Source organism: Agaricus bisporus (assembly GCF_000300575.1).
Source record: "Agaricus bisporus var. bisporus H97 unplaced genomic scaffold AGABI2scaffold_1, whole genome shotgun sequence".
Lineage (NCBI taxonomy): Eukaryota > Fungi > Basidiomycota > Agaricomycetes > Agaricales > Agaricaceae > Agaricus > Agaricus bisporus.
In genome coordinates this window covers 2,662,642-2,681,389 of record NW_006267344.1, presented here as the reverse complement: position 1 = coordinate 2,681,389, position 18,748 = coordinate 2,662,642, and the positions used below count along the sequence as shown (strand labels likewise).

General features: G+C 47.9%; 7 protein-coding genes across 7 annotated transcripts; 5 read left to right on the top strand and 2 right to left on the bottom strand.

Moving 5' to 3' along the window:
• Positions 1–2,187: 2,187 nt before the first annotated feature.
• On the bottom strand, positions 2,188–5,060 carry NdufS3 (NdufS3 NADH-ubiquinone oxidoreductase subunit). The gene is made up of 10 exons (XM_006454705.1): positions 4,910–5,060; positions 4,470–4,863; positions 4,361–4,417; positions 4,284–4,306; positions 4,190–4,230; positions 4,063–4,139; positions 3,282–4,008; positions 3,097–3,223; positions 2,887–3,044; positions 2,188–2,841 (listed from the first exon to the last, which is right to left on the bottom strand). The coding sequence occupies exons 1-7, from the start codon at positions 5,028–5,030 to the stop codon at positions 3,894–3,896; spliced, it is 828 nt and encodes a 275-aa protein (XP_006454768.1). The 5' UTR covers positions 5,031–5,060; the 3' UTR covers positions 2,188–2,841; positions 2,887–3,044; positions 3,097–3,223; positions 3,282–3,893.
• A 37-nt stretch (positions 5,061–5,097) lies between these two features.
• AGABI2DRAFT_198328 (hypothetical protein) lies at positions 5,098–5,972 on the top strand. Its single transcript, XM_006454704.1, has 4 exons — positions 5,098–5,292; positions 5,347–5,519; positions 5,572–5,725; positions 5,778–5,972. The coding sequence occupies exons 1-4, from the start codon at positions 5,128–5,130 to the stop codon at positions 5,925–5,927; spliced, it is 642 nt and encodes a 213-aa protein (XP_006454767.1). The 5' UTR covers positions 5,098–5,127; the 3' UTR covers positions 5,928–5,972.
• Positions 5,973–6,086: 114 nt separating this feature from the next.
• On the top strand, positions 6,087–10,480 carry AGABI2DRAFT_176209 (hypothetical protein; the record flags this gene model as incomplete). The annotated part of the gene is made up of 6 exons (XM_006454703.1): positions 6,087–6,609; positions 6,707–7,026; positions 7,174–7,293; positions 7,359–8,402; positions 8,463–10,307; positions 10,376–10,480. The coding sequence occupies exons 1-6, from the start codon at positions 6,213–6,215 to the stop codon at positions 10,478–10,480; spliced, it is 3,831 nt and encodes a 1,276-aa protein (XP_006454766.1). The 5' UTR covers positions 6,087–6,212.
• On the bottom strand, positions 10,459–13,420 carry AGABI2DRAFT_190001 (succinyl-CoA synthetase beta chain SSC-beta). Its single transcript, XM_006454702.1, has 9 exons — positions 13,337–13,420; positions 13,219–13,287; positions 13,092–13,164; positions 12,937–13,036; positions 12,795–12,885; positions 12,397–12,746; positions 12,102–12,341; positions 11,844–12,047; positions 10,459–11,792 (listed from the first exon to the last, which is right to left on the bottom strand). The coding sequence occupies exons 1-9, from the start codon at positions 13,370–13,372 to the stop codon at positions 11,708–11,710; spliced, it is 1,248 nt and encodes a 415-aa protein (XP_006454765.1). The 5' UTR covers positions 13,373–13,420; the 3' UTR covers positions 10,459–11,707.
• A 368-nt stretch (positions 13,421–13,788) lies between these two features.
• On the top strand, positions 13,789–14,734 carry AGABI2DRAFT_190000 (hypothetical protein). Its single transcript, XM_006454701.1, has 6 exons — positions 13,789–14,001; positions 14,052–14,311; positions 14,362–14,403; positions 14,452–14,475; positions 14,534–14,588; positions 14,636–14,734. Exons 1-6 carry the CDS (start codon positions 13,803–13,805, stop codon positions 14,668–14,670), a joined length of 615 nt encoding a protein of 204 aa, XP_006454764.1. The 5' UTR covers positions 13,789–13,802; the 3' UTR covers positions 14,671–14,734.
• Positions 14,735–14,818: 84 nt separating this feature from the next.
• AGABI2DRAFT_198321 (hypothetical protein) lies at positions 14,819–17,535 on the top strand. Its single transcript, XM_006454700.1, has 13 exons — positions 14,819–14,923; positions 15,006–15,058; positions 15,123–15,198; positions 15,280–15,397; positions 15,481–15,555; positions 15,618–15,725; positions 15,781–15,811; positions 15,878–16,019; positions 16,073–16,165; positions 16,221–16,329; positions 16,381–16,521; positions 16,575–16,742; positions 16,794–17,535. The coding sequence occupies exons 1-13, from the start codon at positions 14,876–14,878 to the stop codon at positions 17,363–17,365; spliced, it is 1,734 nt and encodes a 577-aa protein (XP_006454763.1). The 5' UTR covers positions 14,819–14,875; the 3' UTR covers positions 17,366–17,535.
• A 6-nt stretch (positions 17,536–17,541) lies between these two features.
• Positions 17,542–18,660, top strand: AGABI2DRAFT_114502 (hypothetical protein; the record flags this gene model as incomplete). Its single annotated transcript, XM_006454699.1, has 4 exons — positions 17,542–17,650; positions 17,710–18,000; positions 18,063–18,223; positions 18,277–18,660. 4 exons carry the CDS (start codon positions 17,542–17,544, stop codon positions 18,658–18,660), a joined length of 945 nt encoding a protein of 314 aa, XP_006454762.1.
• Between the last annotated feature and the right edge of the window lie 88 nt (positions 18,661–18,748).

Genomic DNA, 18,748 nt, shown 5'->3' with positions numbered 1-18,748 from the left:
TCTATGACAGAGACGGCGTTTATCTGCGAACTTAACGGGGGATACAAGAGTCAATCAATCGATCTATGAGGCTTATCCTGATATACAGACATCCTCCAGTGCCCTCTGCCCCAGATTACTGCCATTTGAAGTGTGTCAAGGGCAGCCACCTGGTGTGGTAACATCTGGATGAACTGCCCAGCAATGTCATCCATCAGTCAATCTGGTTCGATACAATCAGATGTACACCTCCCCGTCTGTCATCATCAAACGACAAGACAATAAGCGGACTCTATATATAGTCAGCTTTCCTACAAAAGTCCACTTCCGCCTCTTTTTTTGGCCACCAAAGTGTGACATAGGGGTGAAAATGCCATATTCGACTCATCCGAGTGATGGGCTCGGGCCTCCGGAATGGGGTCTGATGAATCTTGTTATTTTTGGACTTTGGAGAGGTCGAACGATGAGGGCTTCGCCTCTTTATACAACCTACCATCGGAACACGAAGCGGGCGCAAGGGGAGATAAAGATTCTCGACGCCTACCCCTTCCAGAACGTTAAGCTCTCTAAAAAAAAATTCGCCGTGCGCTTCTACCTACCCAATCTATAGTCTGCATTTCCATAATTGCTTATTACTCCTCACTACCTGGGTATAATGTGCCTTCCAAGGTTTGAGACCGCACCTTTTCAGGGGCTGTCGAATGGTTCAATCATCTGATTAGAAAAGCAACTCCAACTATGGAATACCGCGAGGGAAAATTATTGTCGCTTGCGTGTCTCGGTGATCGTCGAGAACGCTAGGATCATTGACACGCCAATTTACTTCGCATTCTTTGACATAAGAGGGGAGAGAGACGAGGGCCTGGATCCCAAGACCTCAACAAGGAAACCTTCTTTCCCTGCTGCTCCGTGGTTGTAGGGAGTGCCGGTGAGAGAAATTCGACGTAAAGAACAGAGAAAAGGTCTTTTGGAAGCTGGCGCATACCTGCCTCCTCGTGGCCGTACTTGAGAGGGTCCCCATACTCGAAAAATAGCGTCGGTTAAATTATCCCTGGCCAGGGAAGGAGAGAAAACCATCAAAGTCAAGTGGCATTGCTTTAGGATCAAGGTCATATGCGAGTTTCATCTTGTGTAAAGAATGAATCGATAAAGGGAGCGTCAACTTATTTATGGTTGCTACCGATAAGAATATATTGAGATGCTTGCTCAGTTTCAGTACATCAGCCAACAGTCATTAATCAAGAGTGGACAGTAATATACCTGCAGCACCCTTGTTTGGGAAACAATATCGCCAACTTGGCCCGGACCGTCGTCGCTAATTGCTTGTTTCGAAGGCTGACACATTCCTCCAAGAATCTCGGAATGAAAACTCGTGTTGTATCTGCCTTCCCTTTAAACGTGTCATAAGTGACATCAAGGCACTAGGGCGACCGCTTAGGTGGAACCTGAGATAAGAAGTAGCTAGGAGGATGTACAAGGGTTTTGCAGCTCCAACAAGCAGGAATGTTCGACGGAACTAATTATGAGCATTCTCGTGTCAATTGGATTCCTGGTGACCTTCCTGCCCTGATAGCCTAGTACCTCACCCTGAGGTAATCCGTTTTTTGATGTTGTAGAGCCATAGATTTCGACGATTGAATAGCGCAAGAATGTAAAGCATAAACAAACCCGAGACACGGTAATCGCTGGTATGGGAGCTTCGAATTTCACCGAGGAAATACGTCCGATTCTTCGTCGCGTTTATTCGGGCAATTTCTCCGAAAGAGAAACGAACCTTGGATATGAAAGGATATGGAGAGTGCGGGTAAAGGTAATTAAGGAAGGCGAGAAAAAAGTAATTGGCATCGCATGACAAGCCGAACAGTAAATGAGCCGGCAGGACCAAGAAAAGAATACTAGACCACATGGCCGGGGTTTTTTCTACTTTGCGAAAGAGATTTGTCGAAGCGATTAAAAGTCTTTGAAGATTCCTATTGTGGACTTCAAGTATGTTTTCTATTTTATCTTTCCACCGGAGAATTGCGGAACGGCAAGTTAGAATTTTCCGTAGGTCAAGTTAAGCACAAGCTTGATGATTCGTGGGACCGTCCTTTAGACACGGAGGGCCGGAGCGTTGTTGAGAACCTGGAAGCATGGGCCAACTATAATAAGACGAACTGCATCACGTCACATCATCACACCATCATCATGATCGCGCTCACCCAATCTCATCAACAAACCAACCTACTGACTCAAGTATCATTGCATTAACACAGCGCTCCATGTCTAAATCCAAATCAAAACAGGCAGAGGCTCTTCAACTTCTTGACGACCTTGACTCCTTCACCCCCATCGAGGCTCCGCCAGCCGAATCAGCCTCAAACGACGGTTCACCTGTCCCACGCACATCCACATCATCCACCAGGCGTCAGGACTTGTCTCCCAACACGAACACAGGGTCAAACCAAGGAGAGACAGCTGAAGCTCTCGCATTTCTTGATGAGATCCAACAAAGGGCTACCGAGCCTGCAGGCAGACCTTCACATAACATATCCAGATCCGGGACACCCACTTTAAGAAAGAGTACCGAGAGAGTTAAACTTGGCGGTGGAACTTTGTTACCCGGCGCATCAGCGTCCGCCACTTCGTTACACCGGCAGCTTTCTTCATCTGCTGTTGGGGATAGAAAAGCGCCTGAATCAACCAGTGGAGGTGGATGGGGATGGGGCTCAGTTTGGAGCTCTGCTTCTGCTGCAATTCAACAAGCCAGGACTGTCGTTGATGAGCAGGTCAAATATCTTCCTCAGGTCAATAACGAACAAGCCAAGAAGTGGCGTGAGGGAGTGATGGAATATGCTAAGACCGCACAACTGGATAAACTTGGTACGAATGCAGCTTGTGCTTCAGATGTTTGTTAAATTTGAATAGGCCAGGACTTCAAGCGAGTGGGATTGTCTACACTAACTGATATCTTGAATGTTGTCGCTCCTCCTATATCCGAGCATGAAGTCATCCAGGTCTGGTTGAGCCACGACATGCAAGGGTATGATGGTGTCGAAACTTTGGCATATCGTGCGTTAGCAAGGGTGGGTATATGCGCCTTTACTGCTAGTCCGAGGGCGCTGAAGGCCTTTCCAGGTCATGGAACAAGTGGAAGGTGGTGACCTCATCGTCAATCGAGGCAATGAATCGAAACCGAAGGAAGGTAGCGACCGACGAGAGCTAAATGCCGTTGATGGCTATGAAGCTGCGGTCAAACTTGCTCAGGCATGTTCCTCCTCATCATCGAAGTTCCGTATTGTCAGGCGACTAATATTTTCTATAGGCTAACCTTGAAGAAATGGCCAAATCAGAAAGCAAATCCGAGTCCAAACCCACATCGTCTACCATCACGAGCCCCACAACCTATTCCCACGTCTACCTTCGTATCCAACCATTCTTTACAACATATCATATTCCAGCTTCCGTTGATATCCCAGCATCATCAGTTCAACAGCTTGCATTTTTGCTCTACCTCTTTGACCCGGAACACCAATTGGTCCAGGTGACTACCACTCAGTCTGTACCCAGTCAGTGGATCAGTATTTGGGATCAGTATGACTGGGTGGAGGATTTAGTGGCGGAAGCAATGAGGGTTGGTTTTGAAACAATTGGGCAAGAATATGTAGTTTCTAGGATGGGCTGGGCTGGAAAGGGCAAAGAGGTAGGTGAAGGCGTAGTGGATAAGGAGCAGGACGATGGGGAAGATGATGAAGATGACGAAGATGAAGACGAGGAGGACGAGGAAGAAGAGCATCACACTTCCAAAGCAACGTAAATTGTTCTACGGTCGGATGGATTTGCTATATGCATTGTTTTCCCGGGTCTACGACTTCTGCGCTTCACGAGCATTGTAATGTTCTATAATATATAGGGATGTCTGCAAACCATTTATACTACTTTTTTACCTCTTCTGCCTTTGGAGGTGGGGGTAGTGGCTTGAGATTTTCCGGCCTAGGAGCTTTCACACCATCACCGACTTGTTCCCAAGGTGATAGGGCCTCAAAGTTGCTACGGTGATAGTTATAAGACTGGGAATTGGGAGGAATTTCCAAGGAGACGTACCGGAAGGCTTGAGTAAGCTGGAGAGGTTCATAGACAACGCGCTTGCGCTCCTCGTCGTATCGAACTTCGGTGTAACCCTGCAGATAGCGTAAGGAAGAAATTGGTGAAAAGACTTTGAAAAACATACAGTGAGCGGGAAGTCTTTGCGTAACGGGTGACCTTCAAAACCTAAGCAAGAGTTGAGCTGACATACACTGACATTCGAAGAAACAAGTTCTAACCATAGTCGGTAAGGATACGGCGACTGGGGGAAACATGTTAATGAACAGGATTTCATGCAAAAAATTGTAGCCCTTACAGATCTGGGTGACCGCTGAAAAATATACCGTAGAGATCCCATGCCTCGCGTTCGTACCTAATCACCACGTTGAGATATAGAGGGGTAGTATTGCAATGAAAATACATACCAGTCGGCACCACGGAAAATCTCAATGGCACTAGGAACAGGATCTGCTTCTCCAGCGTAGGTCTTGACTCGAACTCTTCCACCGTACTTGACGCTCAATAAATGATAAACAACTTCGAAGCGTTTCTCGCGCTCGGGATAGTCGGCACCACTGATGTCCATGACAGCCTTGAATTGACATTGGGAATGATCACGGAGGAAGGTAAGGACTGGGATGACGGCGGAGGGAGTGACATAGAGGGTAAGTTCGTCCTTGAGGACGGAGAATTGCTGGATGAACTTGGGAAGACATTGGGTAAGGTAGGAGCCAAAGGTATGCAGGGATTCAGTTGCTTGAGCATATTTTGTGACAGAAATATTAGGCGAAGTGGGTTCCGTGAAGGGAGAGGCGGAGGCTGGAGCGGTTGTCAGCGAAGTAGAAAAACTCGGGAGAATTCGTACCTTTGCTGGAAGACGAAGAATGGAGTTCGCTGCGGGAAACAACGGCGACAGAGGTCAGTACGGGGCGCACCGACCTGCCAGCGACAAGACGGCCTGTTCTGGCAGCAAGGCGGAAGCACATTTTGGACGGTCGTCGAAGGCGACAGCGAGCTTTGCACGGCAACTCAACTCTCGGCATTTGCCGGTCCGATTTCACTCCCTGCGCTCGTCGTATTTCCATGGCCGACCAAGACGATGTCCTGGACTCTCTCCCTTACTACGACGATGATCTTCAAAAGTACCCTTTTCTAAAAGACAAGGTGGAACAGGAGATTGCCCGTGAACTGGGCAAGGTTCCAGCCACACCCCATCCACGCGTGCCACCAGAGGTGGAACTCTTTACTGTTCGTAAGCGCAATGCGGGACGTGTCTAAAATCACTGCTGAGAGCGCTAGCAGAATAACGCGATACTCAAGGGTGAATTGGCCCGTATTGAAGCCAAAGAACAATTTCCTCCGCTGGATTCTCTGAGGTACCAGCTACCTGCACCGACATCAAAACCTGGTACGGATGACGATTGGAAGGCTGCATTAGATAACGCTCGTGCCCAATTGGAGCATCAACGAATAAGGTCCATTGACTAGTTCAACGCCTGGCGTCCGTTCCTGCTAACACTGACATAGGCAAACGAATCTGACGCTGCTGCAAACATACGGTGCTAATGCTTGGCGGATACACAACTATCAGCTGGAACAACAGGCGAAGAATATTGATAAGACGCTCGAGGAACTCAAGGAGCTGACCGTGGAAGTCAACCGTGATCGAAAGAATTCGCAGGTGTGTATTTCTTGCGAAGGTTCTGATGCACGGCGAAGCTAATTTTATACAGGATCGGTTTGGCAAAGAGCTCACAGCTCTGGAGACACGGTGGACAAATTTGATTTCAAATGTATTACAGATCGAGATGGCGAATGTGGCGCTGGAAGTTGAGCTGGACAGACTGCATAAGAAGGAGAGCGAGCTGGCGGATACCGCATAGGATGATTGTAGCAGTAGTAATCAATATTTTGCTTGTGTCTTCGGATTCGGCGAGTGGCGGTTCGTTCGGCCGGAGCTGCCGGAGGCACGCCGGGTGTGTTGGGGCTGAGAATCTTAAGTATTGTCACTCCCTCACTGGCGGTTTATCACCCCAGGTATGCCCGATTCTGACTCTTTTGTCTCTTCTTTCCATCTAGTAAATCTATATACTGACCCGTTCGATGCGCCCAGTTTACCATCCCGGATCTCCTACTCCTCAGACCAACAGGCGTCTTCCGACGCGTTTATGGCGAATACCGAACAAGAGTCCACCCTGCCGTCCGAGTCTAATACCAAGGAGGAGATTCCAGTTTCTGTGCCCCCGGCAGACGCGGGTGCTGGTCCGACCTCTCTCAACGAAGAGGCCAGCAATGTCTCCGAGACAGTCTCCACCACCCTGTCTTCCGTGACGTCCAAGGACTGGAATTCCACTCTCACTTCCATGGCGGAAACACGACCCGCAAATACCCCTGCACGTCCTACTCTCGTCCAGTTAGGTTCCCAATCCTCCACCTCTGCATCCCATCCGCACAAGAAATTCAATGCAGTAAACATAAACAAGAAGTTTCTTGAAAAGAATTCTCCTGCTGCAATGGCGTCTACTTCGTCAGCTTCGGCATCGAGCAAGTCGACAAGTTCTATGTGTAAGCTTTTTGTTTTTTTTTCCTGCACTGGTTTCTCTCAACCAATATCTTTTGCATCTGTTTTCCCTGCGTCCTGATATATGAAAATTCCCGACAGCACGTCCGCAGATGCAAAACGCCCCGTCTCATTCCCGCCTTGTAACCGCCAAGCTCACTGGTTCGCCCGCCCCTTCGATAACAACTGGCCCAGGCTGGTCACGACCTACGTCTACGGCCCCATCTTCAACTGGGACAAGCTCACCGATCGGCGCTTCCCCGTTACCAACTGCAGCGGTTGCCGTTTCTGTCAACTCTGTAGCGCCGCAGTTGCCTCATGTAGGCAAGGTAGTACAACCTCAGCCAGGGACGGCTGTCCTTCATATGACAAACTCGCAAAAAGAGAGTGCCAAACAATCGGCCAAGTCAGCGTGGGCGAATGTAAGGACACCAGTTGCAGCTCCCGTTATGACATCGGAGGAATTCCCAACAGCTGCGGAGGTTGCTCAAGGCATGCCGTTATCTTTGTTTAGATATTTCCTCTTCTGAATTTTTTGTCGGCTTCATTCAGCTATGGCAACTCGGAAGCCTAAACCGGACGATCAAAAAACGGCACCTGAACCTGGATCTGCAAAACATCGGTTGGAGGAAGAAGCAGATACTTTCAGAGGCGTGCATCTTGATCCAAATGCGCATCATTGGGATGAGGTACGCTCGTTTTTATATATACTTCACTAATAAAATTGTTTCACCATCTTGACCTCCTAATATAGATGGAAGAGGACAATGATGATTTCCTTGGCGGAGTTATCGAATTTGGTGATGGTCGACAATACAAGGTTGAAGCGACCGATCCAGTTACCTCTCCTCCGTCCGAGCAACCTGTGAGCAAGGAAGATCGTTTCGCTGATGATTTTGACCGAAGTTGGCCCAAGTCTAAACCATCACCCACTACGCCCGCACCGGACTTTACTGCAACAAGTCCTGCTTTGTCGAGCCGAGGCACCCCATTGCACGATTATAGTCACCCGCAGCTGTTTAACGAACGTTCAAACAGGCTAGAGCCATATAGCCATTCGTCTCGTACAGGCCAGTCAGCACAACAGAACAGGAGGGGGAGTCATAATGATGGATCAGTCCAGCTGCTGCAAAAAGCAGGCAATGGAGACGCTCATTCGCGCTCAAGAAGTGGACTGGGGCCTGGATTTATTGGTGATCGTCGCGACGTGGGTTCGAGAAGAGACCATCCTTCCAGTCCGCGTATGACAAGGCAAGACTGGCATAACCATGAAATGTCTCCATCCACCTCATTGCAAGGAAGAGATCGTGAACCTTCTGAACGCGGTCGACGCTCCGATATGGGCCCACCACCTGTTCCTTTACACGCTACACGCCGTTTATCCCAAGAAAGCAGTCGTCGACTCCCACCCCATCTTTCACCCAACGCACCTTTACCTCGTCGATTACCGTCACGGGACCGCGAAACTCGATTCCCTCTCCCATCGTCACCACACTCATCTCGGTTCGGACCTCCTTCCCCAGCACTGTCACACACATCTACCTTGGTATTATCCCCCAGTGCTCTTTCGAGTATTGGGTTGCCCGGTGCAGATCTCGACGAGGTTACAAAAGACCTGATGCTGAGTGCGGCTGCCCGAGCAAAGGCCAGGAAACAACAGGAGGAAGCGGAACGAGAAGCACAGAAGGAGCGAGCAAGGAGGAAGGCAGCTGAGTTAGAGGAAAAGTTGAAAGCTGCTGAGACGGAGAAATCCAAGGAAGCAGAGAGTGTGAATAAAGAAGAGGAAACAAAAACAAAAGTTCGTCTTATCTTTCCGTTTTCCCTCCTCCCATGATTGATTATAATATCTTTGTTGCAGGACCAGGAGGTCGTTGCATTCCTTGAAAGTTCTATTAGTGGTGTCGATGGATCAAAGTCACCCTTATCTGCTGGTCGTCCTAGCGTTGATTCAGCGTCTCATTCCAAGCATATACCTCGTCGGACTACATCACAACGCGGCCAACAGCAGCGGATGACCTCTGAAGGTAGTGCTACGTCGAGTGCACGGCGACCTTCGTTTGGCATTGGAACGCGTGCAACTGTACCTGAAACGTCACTAGCTTCTCAATCAAATTCGTGGAGAGCGAAAGCTAATCTCTTGCCACCAACATCTCCTCGACAAGCTCAGACAAGCTCGCCTCTCTCAATATCAGAGACAACGCAAGCGGCCCCGACGACGTTGATAATACCTTCTACCGCATTGGAACAGGTTGCTCATATTGCGGAGGGCTCTATGACTGACCTTGAGGTTGTAGATTTCACTAATATGGACAAGTTTGTCGGAAGTGAGGAAGAAGCGAAGGAGGAAGTTGAAGTAGCATCAGAAGCTGAAAAGGTGGAGGTGGTGACGGAGGTGAAGCAAGATATAGTGGTGCCCAAACCCCGTCCAACTGCCAGTGATTTCTTTGAGGATGGCAAGTCCACCAGTGTGTCCAAGAATGAAAGTGTTTGGAGGAGGAAGATAAGCGCATCTGGTGCAAGTGAGGGTGAGACGAAGTCAAGATTTATTGCGAAGGATGAAACAACTGTGCGAGCATCGGGTAGCACGCCTAGCGTGCCTTCCTCCTCTCATATTCGGATACGACCGCATACAGAGGCTTCGATGTCAGCACTAGATGATGTTATGTCTAGAATCAGAGGCGCTATTGACGGAATGCAAGCCAGCGCGTCAAGTAAAGAGATTCGCCCACAGGAAGGACCATCGGAGTCGGAGCAGCCACCTCCGCGACACTCACGCACCTCAACTACTCCACCAAAATCTTCATCTCGTGGAGAACGATCTCAGCCTCCTCCACCTCGACTACAGCCCGAAGCAAAGCTCGAAGAATTACGGGAATCTCTCGATACGGCCACAGACCCCTTACATATACCGCCCTCTGCAGATCTTACAGTACGATTGCCTCCAGTGTCCCACCGTATTGCGCCTGTGCCAAAGAAGCAGCAAGCTGGGTTTGCGAGAGCACCCTATCCTGTGAGATTTGAGATACTATCATTCGAGCCACCTGTACTGGGCATGAGCAAGCGGGATTTCAGTGTTAATACTGTCTTGTTCCGACAGCAACATACTTTTAAGGGTAGCAGGGTCCGCGTTGCACTTCCTCGAGCTGGATCAGGTCCCGCAATGGTACGGACGGTTAGCATAGGTCCTAAATCCAGCGGTGCGGGCGCGTTTGGGAAATCGACCAACGCTGATGGGGCTGCAAGCTGGAGGAGAGCTCATCCAACAAAGCCTGATGAAAGAGAAAAAGACGGGATTGCTGAGGGTGATAAGGAGAATGTCGGCGTGCAGGGCGAAGAACCAAAACCTCTGGAACCACAACAGGAAGAACCTCATCCTCATGGGAAGGCTAGACAACCAAAGATGCCTGCCGGTTCTGTTGTAGCTTTTATGCGTGATCAGCGGATTGACGCTGTGGAGGCCGACCCGAAGCCTCTCGTGAATTTTATCATGTCAAGCGAGTTGGACGAATCGGGGTTTGAGGCTTTTTCGGAAGTTGAGACAGACAAAGGGAGTACCCAGGTCGAAAGTCAGGCTAGTTCGAGGAGTGGTAGTAGTTTGCCTTTCCTAGGCCGAGCAAAGGCGGATGCAGATACAAGTGTAACTCGACCCTCACCGACTTCAGTAATTTCCAAAGTATCCGAAGGTAAAAGCGAGGATGATTCGGTATGTGGTTTGTTATTGCTGCCGAATCTTTGGAGTTGAGGTGCACTTCTATTCCAGGCTGCGCGTAGTATCTCAGCACCTTCGCCAAATCATCAGACCACGGCTCCGTCAACACCTTGGGGCAAAGCTTCATTGAGCCTTCCTCACAAGGACAGTACAGTGCGAGCTCCTGATCCTGAACATCTTAAAGCGGTTTGGTCTCAACCAGCGAATAAATCGGATCTGAATCCAGTTAATTCGCTGGAAGGAATAGCTGACGACCTGATACCGTTTTCAATACAGGATGTCAAGTCGGAAGATGGAGAAACGCCCCCACCGGCTTTACCCACTGCTACGTCTCGTATGTCTCTCCATGAGGTGACAAAGGCTTTCCAGAAAGTTCCCACATCTTCATCGTCTAGCTCGACGCCTAGCCGCAACCATATTTCTCCACCCTCGGCTAATAGCACTCCTGCGACGCGTTCTCCCTATCCTTATTCACCTATGCCTCCAAATCCAATGAGACCACCGCATTATGACCACTACTCACCTATGCTCAGCCACTCACCCGCTCCAACCGTCATCTACCCTCATCAGTTAACGTCTAGTCCTGTGCCGAATAGGATGGCCGTTAACGGTCATCCGTCAATGTATCAAGGTGCTGTATGGATGCCAACGCCTGCTCCCGGTAACCCGATGCGGCCCATGATGTCTCCCTATGCTGCACCCATGATGACTTACCCAGCACCAGGAACACCAGTTTATGCTCCTATGGGTACGATGCCTGGTGCACCACCGCAACCACCTGTTGGCACTGCGCCTGGTCGAGGGCGTGGTGTACCGATGGTGAGCCCAGCAATGTCACATGCTCATGCTCATGCTCTCCCTGGTACACCCATGTATGCTGGCAGTCCAGTAATGATGCCTGTACCACCACATCAAAATCATGCCGGAGCATATCTGAATGTTCACCCACAGCCTGGCGGTACACCGGGAAGAGGGCAAGGAAGGACAGATATGCCGCAAACATCTCAATCTCAAAATAGTCAACAACCCCATCATCCCCAAACGTACAATCCTGCTGCTTCTTTCATTAGGTCTACATGGTGAACAATGTTTCTTTGTGCATGTGTGAGCTTTCACGTTGGTCAATTTGTTGTGTCAATTGTTGCATCATCCCCTTCCTCTGTTCATTTGCCTACGCTGCACTGGTGTTATTCTAATTTTTTGTTTCTTGTCATTAGTTTGTCTTCATACCGTATATCGCTGTTCATATTTCACACACAATGTTCAATTCTACATGTCATGTCTACTTTCGCAAATATGTGCTGAAGAGCTTATTATTATGGTACCAACAATCCGGTGGATACGATAAGTAATCCGGGAATACATAATACGGGAAGAAAGATCTAAGATAGTTTCTATGCAGTTAATTGTACGGCTTTCGCTGCTGCGTCGTCTAAGCTGTCAAATGCCACGATTTTGAGACCAGATTCCTTAATCATTCTAGAGAACGGCAAAATTAGAATTGAAAGAGGGGTTCAGGAAATGACTCACTGTTTGGCCTCCTCTTCTTTGGTACCTTTCAGTCTGACAACGAGAGGGATTGTAAGGCCAAGTTCCTTAGTGGCTTTGATGACTCCTTCGGCAATATAATCGCAGCGCATGATACCACCAAAGATGTTGATGAAGATGCTCTTGACCTTAGGGTCTGAAAGAAGAATCTCAAAAGCCTTCTTGACGGTATCAGGAGTGGCACCTCTGTGGAACACGGTGAGGACACAAGACAGAAAAAAAAAAGGATTATTAACTCACCCTCCAACGTCGAGGAAGTTGGCGGGATTTCCACCATGAAGTGAAAGGACGTCCATGGTGGCCATGGCAAGTCCGGCACCATTAACCAAGCAACCGATACTACCGTCTAGTTTGATAAAGTTGAGATTAGCCTTTTGAGCCTCTACTTCCGAAGGTTCTTCTTGGGTAATATCACGGAGGGCAAATATGTCCTTTTGACGGAATTCTGCATTGTCGTCGAAACCGAATTTGGCATCCATGCTAAAAATACATTCGGTTAACCAGACGAAAATATACAGGGACGTTTTCGACCGACCAGAGGACTTCCCCATCTTTTGCGAGAGCCATCGGGTTGATTTCAATTTGCGTAGCATCTTTTTCTTTGAAGATCTTGTAAAGGTTGATGAAGATGTTAGCAGCTTGAGACTGTAAATCTTCGTTGCTAAAGCCAAGTTTTTTCGCGACTTCCATCGCTTCGGCTTTGCTTAAACCGTGTTCAAAGCTGATAGGAGTGGTGATGATGGCATCGGGATCTTTAGCTGCAACCTCTTCAATGTTCATACCACCTTGGGCGGAAGTGACGAGGACGACGCCTTGAGACTTGCGGTCGTTGAGTACCGCAACATAATACTCATGGGCAGGTGGGCGACGCTCAGCAAGCATAACCTGATAGGGGCGTTAGGCTCAGTATTACACGATCATGTTGTGACATACGGCGTTGCAGATTCGACCAGCTGCTCCTGTTTGTTTCGTAATAAGTTTTGCGCCAATCATCTGCTCAGCATATTGTTTGGCTTGCTGAGGGCTAACGAAGAGGTGAGAGTCGAATTCTGGTGATTGCAAGATAGGTACTCGCCCGTCAACCATTTGAACACCTCCCTGGAGGCCAGAGTCGAATTTTCCCTTGCCGCGACCACCAGCAAGAACTTGAGCTTTGATGACGAGTTTGTCATTGCCTTGTACGCGGTATTGAACAAACGGTAGGGCAGAATCACGGGAGAAAAGCACTACCAAAGTTCTTGGCTACATCATAGGCCTCCTGTGGTGTCTTTGCGGCTTCACTTTTGGGAGTTGGGATCCCATACTATAATTTGAGGGTAAAAAAGAGAGATGCTGGCAGGTCGAGAAGCCGACCCACGGAATTCAACAGTTTCATTGACTGATATTCATGGATAGAGAGGAAACGTCTCTGGCCTGCAGACGCAGCCTGTTACTTTTATGAGAAAAAAATAAAACTAGAAGACGAGGAAACCTACACGCGCGAGAACACCTTTTCGTATTGTGGAAAGCATATGATAGCAAGAGTCAGTCTATGAAAGTGAGAAGGCGGTGGACGGGAGGCCTGGTTGATCCTTGCTTAGTCAGCGACCAGTAACAAAGCCGGAGCAATTGAAAGTCGTTTCTTGGACCAAAGTGATGACGACGGTGGACGCGTTTGCTCCCTTCCTGTCTCTCACCCGGCGATTCCAAGCGGACTCGCCTAGGGCAAGGCTTTGGGAGAGCAACTGTATCCTCGCCTTGAGTTTGGATGGTTCTTCTACCTGTGGTCCATTCGAAATTTGGCAGAGGAATATTCAATATTCGGTATATGTGGATACCGTCGTGTTTGGATGTGGGAGCAGGAGCAGGGCAAGTAGCTATTTTACACACCGCCTGTATGGATACATATAAACAAGACATGGACGCACTTTACCCGTTGCTCCATCATCCGCCCCTCAGAAAATGCAAATCCAATTTTCTTCTCCACCGCCATCCATGTCTCATTCAGATAACAGAGATACCCACTTCCCCGAGACTCTTCAACAGCAGCTATCCGTCGCTAGGACTCTTTTGTTTCAGGCAGTAGATATTCTGGACAACCACCTGACGTCGGATGAACAGCTGACTGTTAGTTCAAAATACTTGCCTGGGTCTACCATTGGTACACAGTAATCTCATGTATTACCGTCCACTTGATCAAATACGCTACAGGAAAACACTTGCGACATGCCCGCGATCATTTCGTACTCCTCACTGCCTGCATGCAGCAGCCTTCGCCACGCACTCTATCCTATGACACTCGCCTCAGGAACACGCCAATGGAATGCAGCCGCGCTCATGCGAAGGAGGCTCTCATTGAAGCGATTGCGGAACTCGAGGCCGTTGTACCCAAATCCGACATAAACGCATCCATTACATTACACGCCGTAACACCTTACATTCACGAATTCCAAACCACTTTCGGACGAGAAGTGCGATCAAAATTCCAGCTTCCTCATATAACGTTTTTAATTTGATTTAGTTGTGGTTCGCCAGTTTGCACTGTGTACATCATTGGTCAATGGTAAGCCGGTAGACTACTCCACGTAGACGTCGTTGACGCCGCCCCAAGGTTCGCGTTATAGCTGGGGAAATGGTTTGTGTTCAATTGCTTATATTACCTTAACATACCGCTTGATCTTCGCTACGAACAGGACATCAAACTCTCAGATGATTTTGGATTTGCACCTTCAACTCTGGTGTTTCAAGGTAAATCAATTTGTCATGCACCCGTCGCCCTCAAACTGAATAGTTAGATCGCGAGGCACCATTAGGAAAGGCTAAGATATAACATGGTAGTAGTTGCTTGTACTGTAATTGAATTCATGTACGATCTTTGAGTTTATATACGCGTCTTGAGTGCGGCTCGAGTGTCAAGTCCGTGCACGTGAGTTGTTGTCCGTTGTGGCTGAGCAGAGCCCTGCCGCCGGGTGGGATAAACTTGTCAAGCCCCTTCTCTTGAATGCGATAATTACCTCCATCTACTTTCCTCAAACATGTCCGAACGAATGGCAGCCATTGCAGGCGAACAAAAGAAACGTGTCGTAAGTCTTTCTCATTTTATCGATACCTGCCTCTCTCGCAGTGCTGCTTCCGATTCGTTGACCTGTATTCCCTTGAACCCAGTGCTATTTTTTTGATTCTGATATTGGCGGGTTTCATTATGGCCCAGGGCACCCGTAAGCAACTGCTTCCGATTTTTTTTCCCTTCAAGTCGTTCAGTTTCAACATCTATCGCCTTAGAATGAAGCCCACGCGTATACGCATGTGTCACTCTCTTGTAATGAATTATGGGCTGTATGAGAAAATGGAAATCTTCGTAGGTCAAAGAGGGTTTGTATCCCAGTAGTACAAGCTAAAGGGCTCCTTTTTTTCGGATCTTGTTATAAATGCTCATTAGCGTGCCAAACCCGCAACCAAACGAGAAATGACCCAATTTCACTCAGATGATTATGTGGAATTTCTCAGCAAAATTACGCCCTCAAACATGAACTCATTTGTCAAAGAGCAACACAAATGTAAGTAAGAAATTTTTTCAAGCTTTGATCTGGAGACGTGGTGTTTACTATTAGCGGTGATATTGTACAAATTCGGTAACCAGATAACGTCGGGGATGACTGTCCTGTATTTGATGGGCTGTTCGATTATTGTTCCATCTCTGCCGGTGGTTCCATGGGTACGTTCTACATTTCTGATCCCGTTTACTATATTTTGTTCGAGAGCTCATCATTTTCATAGAGGGCGCTGCAAGGCTAAGTCGTGACAAATGTGACATAGCCATTAACTGGGCAGGAGGTTTGCATCATGCCAAGAAAAGCGAGGCCAGCGGTTTTTGCTATGTCAACGGTAAAGTTTAATTCTCCTGCATGTGCTGGGAAACTTACTGACTCTCCTCGTGTAGATATTGTACTCGGGATTCTTGAATTGTTACGGTATGTACTGACCAACCCGATTCGGAAAATGACTGCTTCTTGACAGTGTGAACCTTACCCTTGTAGTTATCATCATCGGGTTTTGTATATTGATATTGATGTACACCATGGCGATGGTGTGGAAGAAGCATTTTACACCACCGATCGCGTCATGACTGTCAGTTTTCACAAGTACGGGGAGTATTTCCCTGGTACGGGTGAGTTGCGGGTAAGTATTACTACACTTTCTAGCGGTTTGTGATGCTCATCTTGTACCCCCAGGATGTCGGGGTTATGAAAGGAAAATATTACGCTTTAAATTTTCCTCTTCGTGATGGCATTTCGGATGAAAATTATAAGTCTGTTTTTGAGCCTGTAAGTGAACTTTCATCATCGCTCACATGTGACACTCACCTAGGATGAATGTCAGGTAATTCGACAAGTAATGCAATCTTATGACCCGTCAGCTATTGTACTGCAGTGTGGTACAGATTCTCTGTCCGGAGACAAACTCGGGTGCCTAAACTTGTCCATGCGCGGTAGATATTTCCATTCATCAATCCACGCTGTGATGCCTGACACAAAAACAGGGCATGCAGATTGCGTACGATTTGTTAAATCGTTCAACAAGCCGCTATTACTTCTCGGAGGTGGCGGGTACACCATGCGCAACGTCAGTCGTGCATGGGCCTTCGAAACAGGACTCGCAGCTGGTTTTGAGCTTGCGCCTGGTAGGTTTTTTTGCTAACATACTCTCTTCGTTTCGAGCTCACCTTCTTGCAAGATATTCCCGTAAATGAGTACTACGAATATTTTGGCCCGGACTATAGGCTCGACGTCAAGTCCTCCAACGTGGATGACATGAATACACCAGCATATCTTGAGCGTGTCAAGCGAATTGTGATGGAGAATCTTCGACAAATCGGTGGCCCTCCCAGCGTTCAAATGCAGGGTAAAATGACTTTCCAGGTGCCTGCATCGTTCACTTAAACATCTACTCTAGACCGGCCTACTATGCCAATCGACGCTCTCATGGATGACCTCAATCAAGATGAAGACGAGGAAGACCCGAATGAAAGGCTACCACAGCGGCTTCTTGATTCACGAATTCGACCAGATGGCGACTACTCAGACTCGGAAGATGAAGGGGACGGCCGACGCGATCATAGAAGCCATCGTGAACGAGGACACAGTAGTGACAGTGACGGTAAACTCAAATTCGGGATGGGTATTGGAATCCTCGCATCAAGTTCAGGAATCACTCATGGTGCGGGTCCGAGTGGGCATACTACTGCTGTCCGAGTCCTTCCATCGAGTCTCGCGATAGACGATGAGGAATCGACGGAGACTCCAGGTGAAACTTTGGAAATGGAGTTGGAAGAAACACCTTCATTGGGTCGCGAGAATGGGATAGCTAATGGGAAATCAAATGCGACACCTTCCCCGTCACCACCAAAAGAGAGGGAAGGGGAAGACGCGATGGTCCTAGATAATACCCCAGGTGATGTTACCGAACCTCCTGCTTCGAGACCGTTCTCTCCTCGCCCCGTTTCCGATGATACCTCTACCTCGTAGGTACATGTTCGCAACCTTGCTTTCAGACTGTTATCGTTGTTCTTTATACGGTTTCTTTGCTGTAATGATACTCTATTAATACAACCTTCACGTGATGACGATAATTGAGTCAAGGCATGTTATTACCAAGTACTACTTTGCGCCTTAATACATCCCTGCTCGCTGTCGCATTTGCAATGTCTGATCAGGAACGACCACATACACCATCCACATCTGCAGCGAGGACAATGCAGCAACCCACAACACCAGACCGAACAAAACAAATCGAAATCAATAGGTTGCGGGGTAAGTCACTTTTCCTTCATGTACTACAATTTACATTCCAATTGACACACAGTACACAGCTAAAGCTGCATTACGACAAAAAGAAGCCGACTCTATACCTTCCAATGTACGGAATGTGAACAATAAACGTCCGTTGGATATAACTACATCTCCAACTGCGCCGGGGCCTACGAAACAAGCACCGTTAAAGCGTGATTCTAGGCTTGGAAAGTATTTCGATTATGATCTTTCCAAGATGGTTAATACGAAAGGAGGTTTCCTTGTTGAAGATGGACAAGAAGTGGATGAGGAGCGAATACGAAAGGAGAAGGAGCGGGAAAGACAGAGAGCTAGACAAGATCTTGAACCTCGTATGCCTCGTCTTTTCTTTGATGCTATGGTTCCCTGCAGCTAACCGGAAGTCCTTTGATAGCCATTGCACTTGAACCTGGAAAGACGTTGGCATGTATAGAGTGCCAGACGTTAGACATCGACCTACAATTTCGAAAAGTTTTCAGGTGTCTGGTATGTAAGAAATGTCAGAACGAGATGCCAGAGAAATATAGCCTTTTGACAAAAACGGAATGCAAAGAAGTGCGTGCTTTCTGGAGCACTATGAAATATCTGTTGCCAATCACTGGGAGTAGGACTATTTGCTGACAGATCCTGAAATGCGAGACGAAGAAGCTCTACCTCATTTACTCAAGGCTAATCCACATGCATCTACATATGCCAATATGATGTTGTATGTCCGATATCAAGTAGAAGAATTCGCTTGGAAAAAGTGGGGTTCTCCTGAAGCGTTGGATGCCGAGTATGAAAGGAGAACACGAGAGAAGAAGAAGAAAAAGAATAAAAAGTTTGAAGAAAGCCTTAGAGAGTTGCGGAAGAAGACAAAGGAGAGTTCGTGGCAACGTCGTAAGGACGAGGAGCATAAACATTCGTTTGGACCAAATGAAAAGGGTGAAGATGGTATTGTGAAGCAGATATGTGATACGTGCGGGTTTACATTGGAGTTCGAAGAGCTATGAAGCCAACCTGTCGCTTCTCTTTCATAACGATTCTGAAACTGTGATTTTTGCTTGTGTACCCGAGACGCACACCCATATGAATAAATAA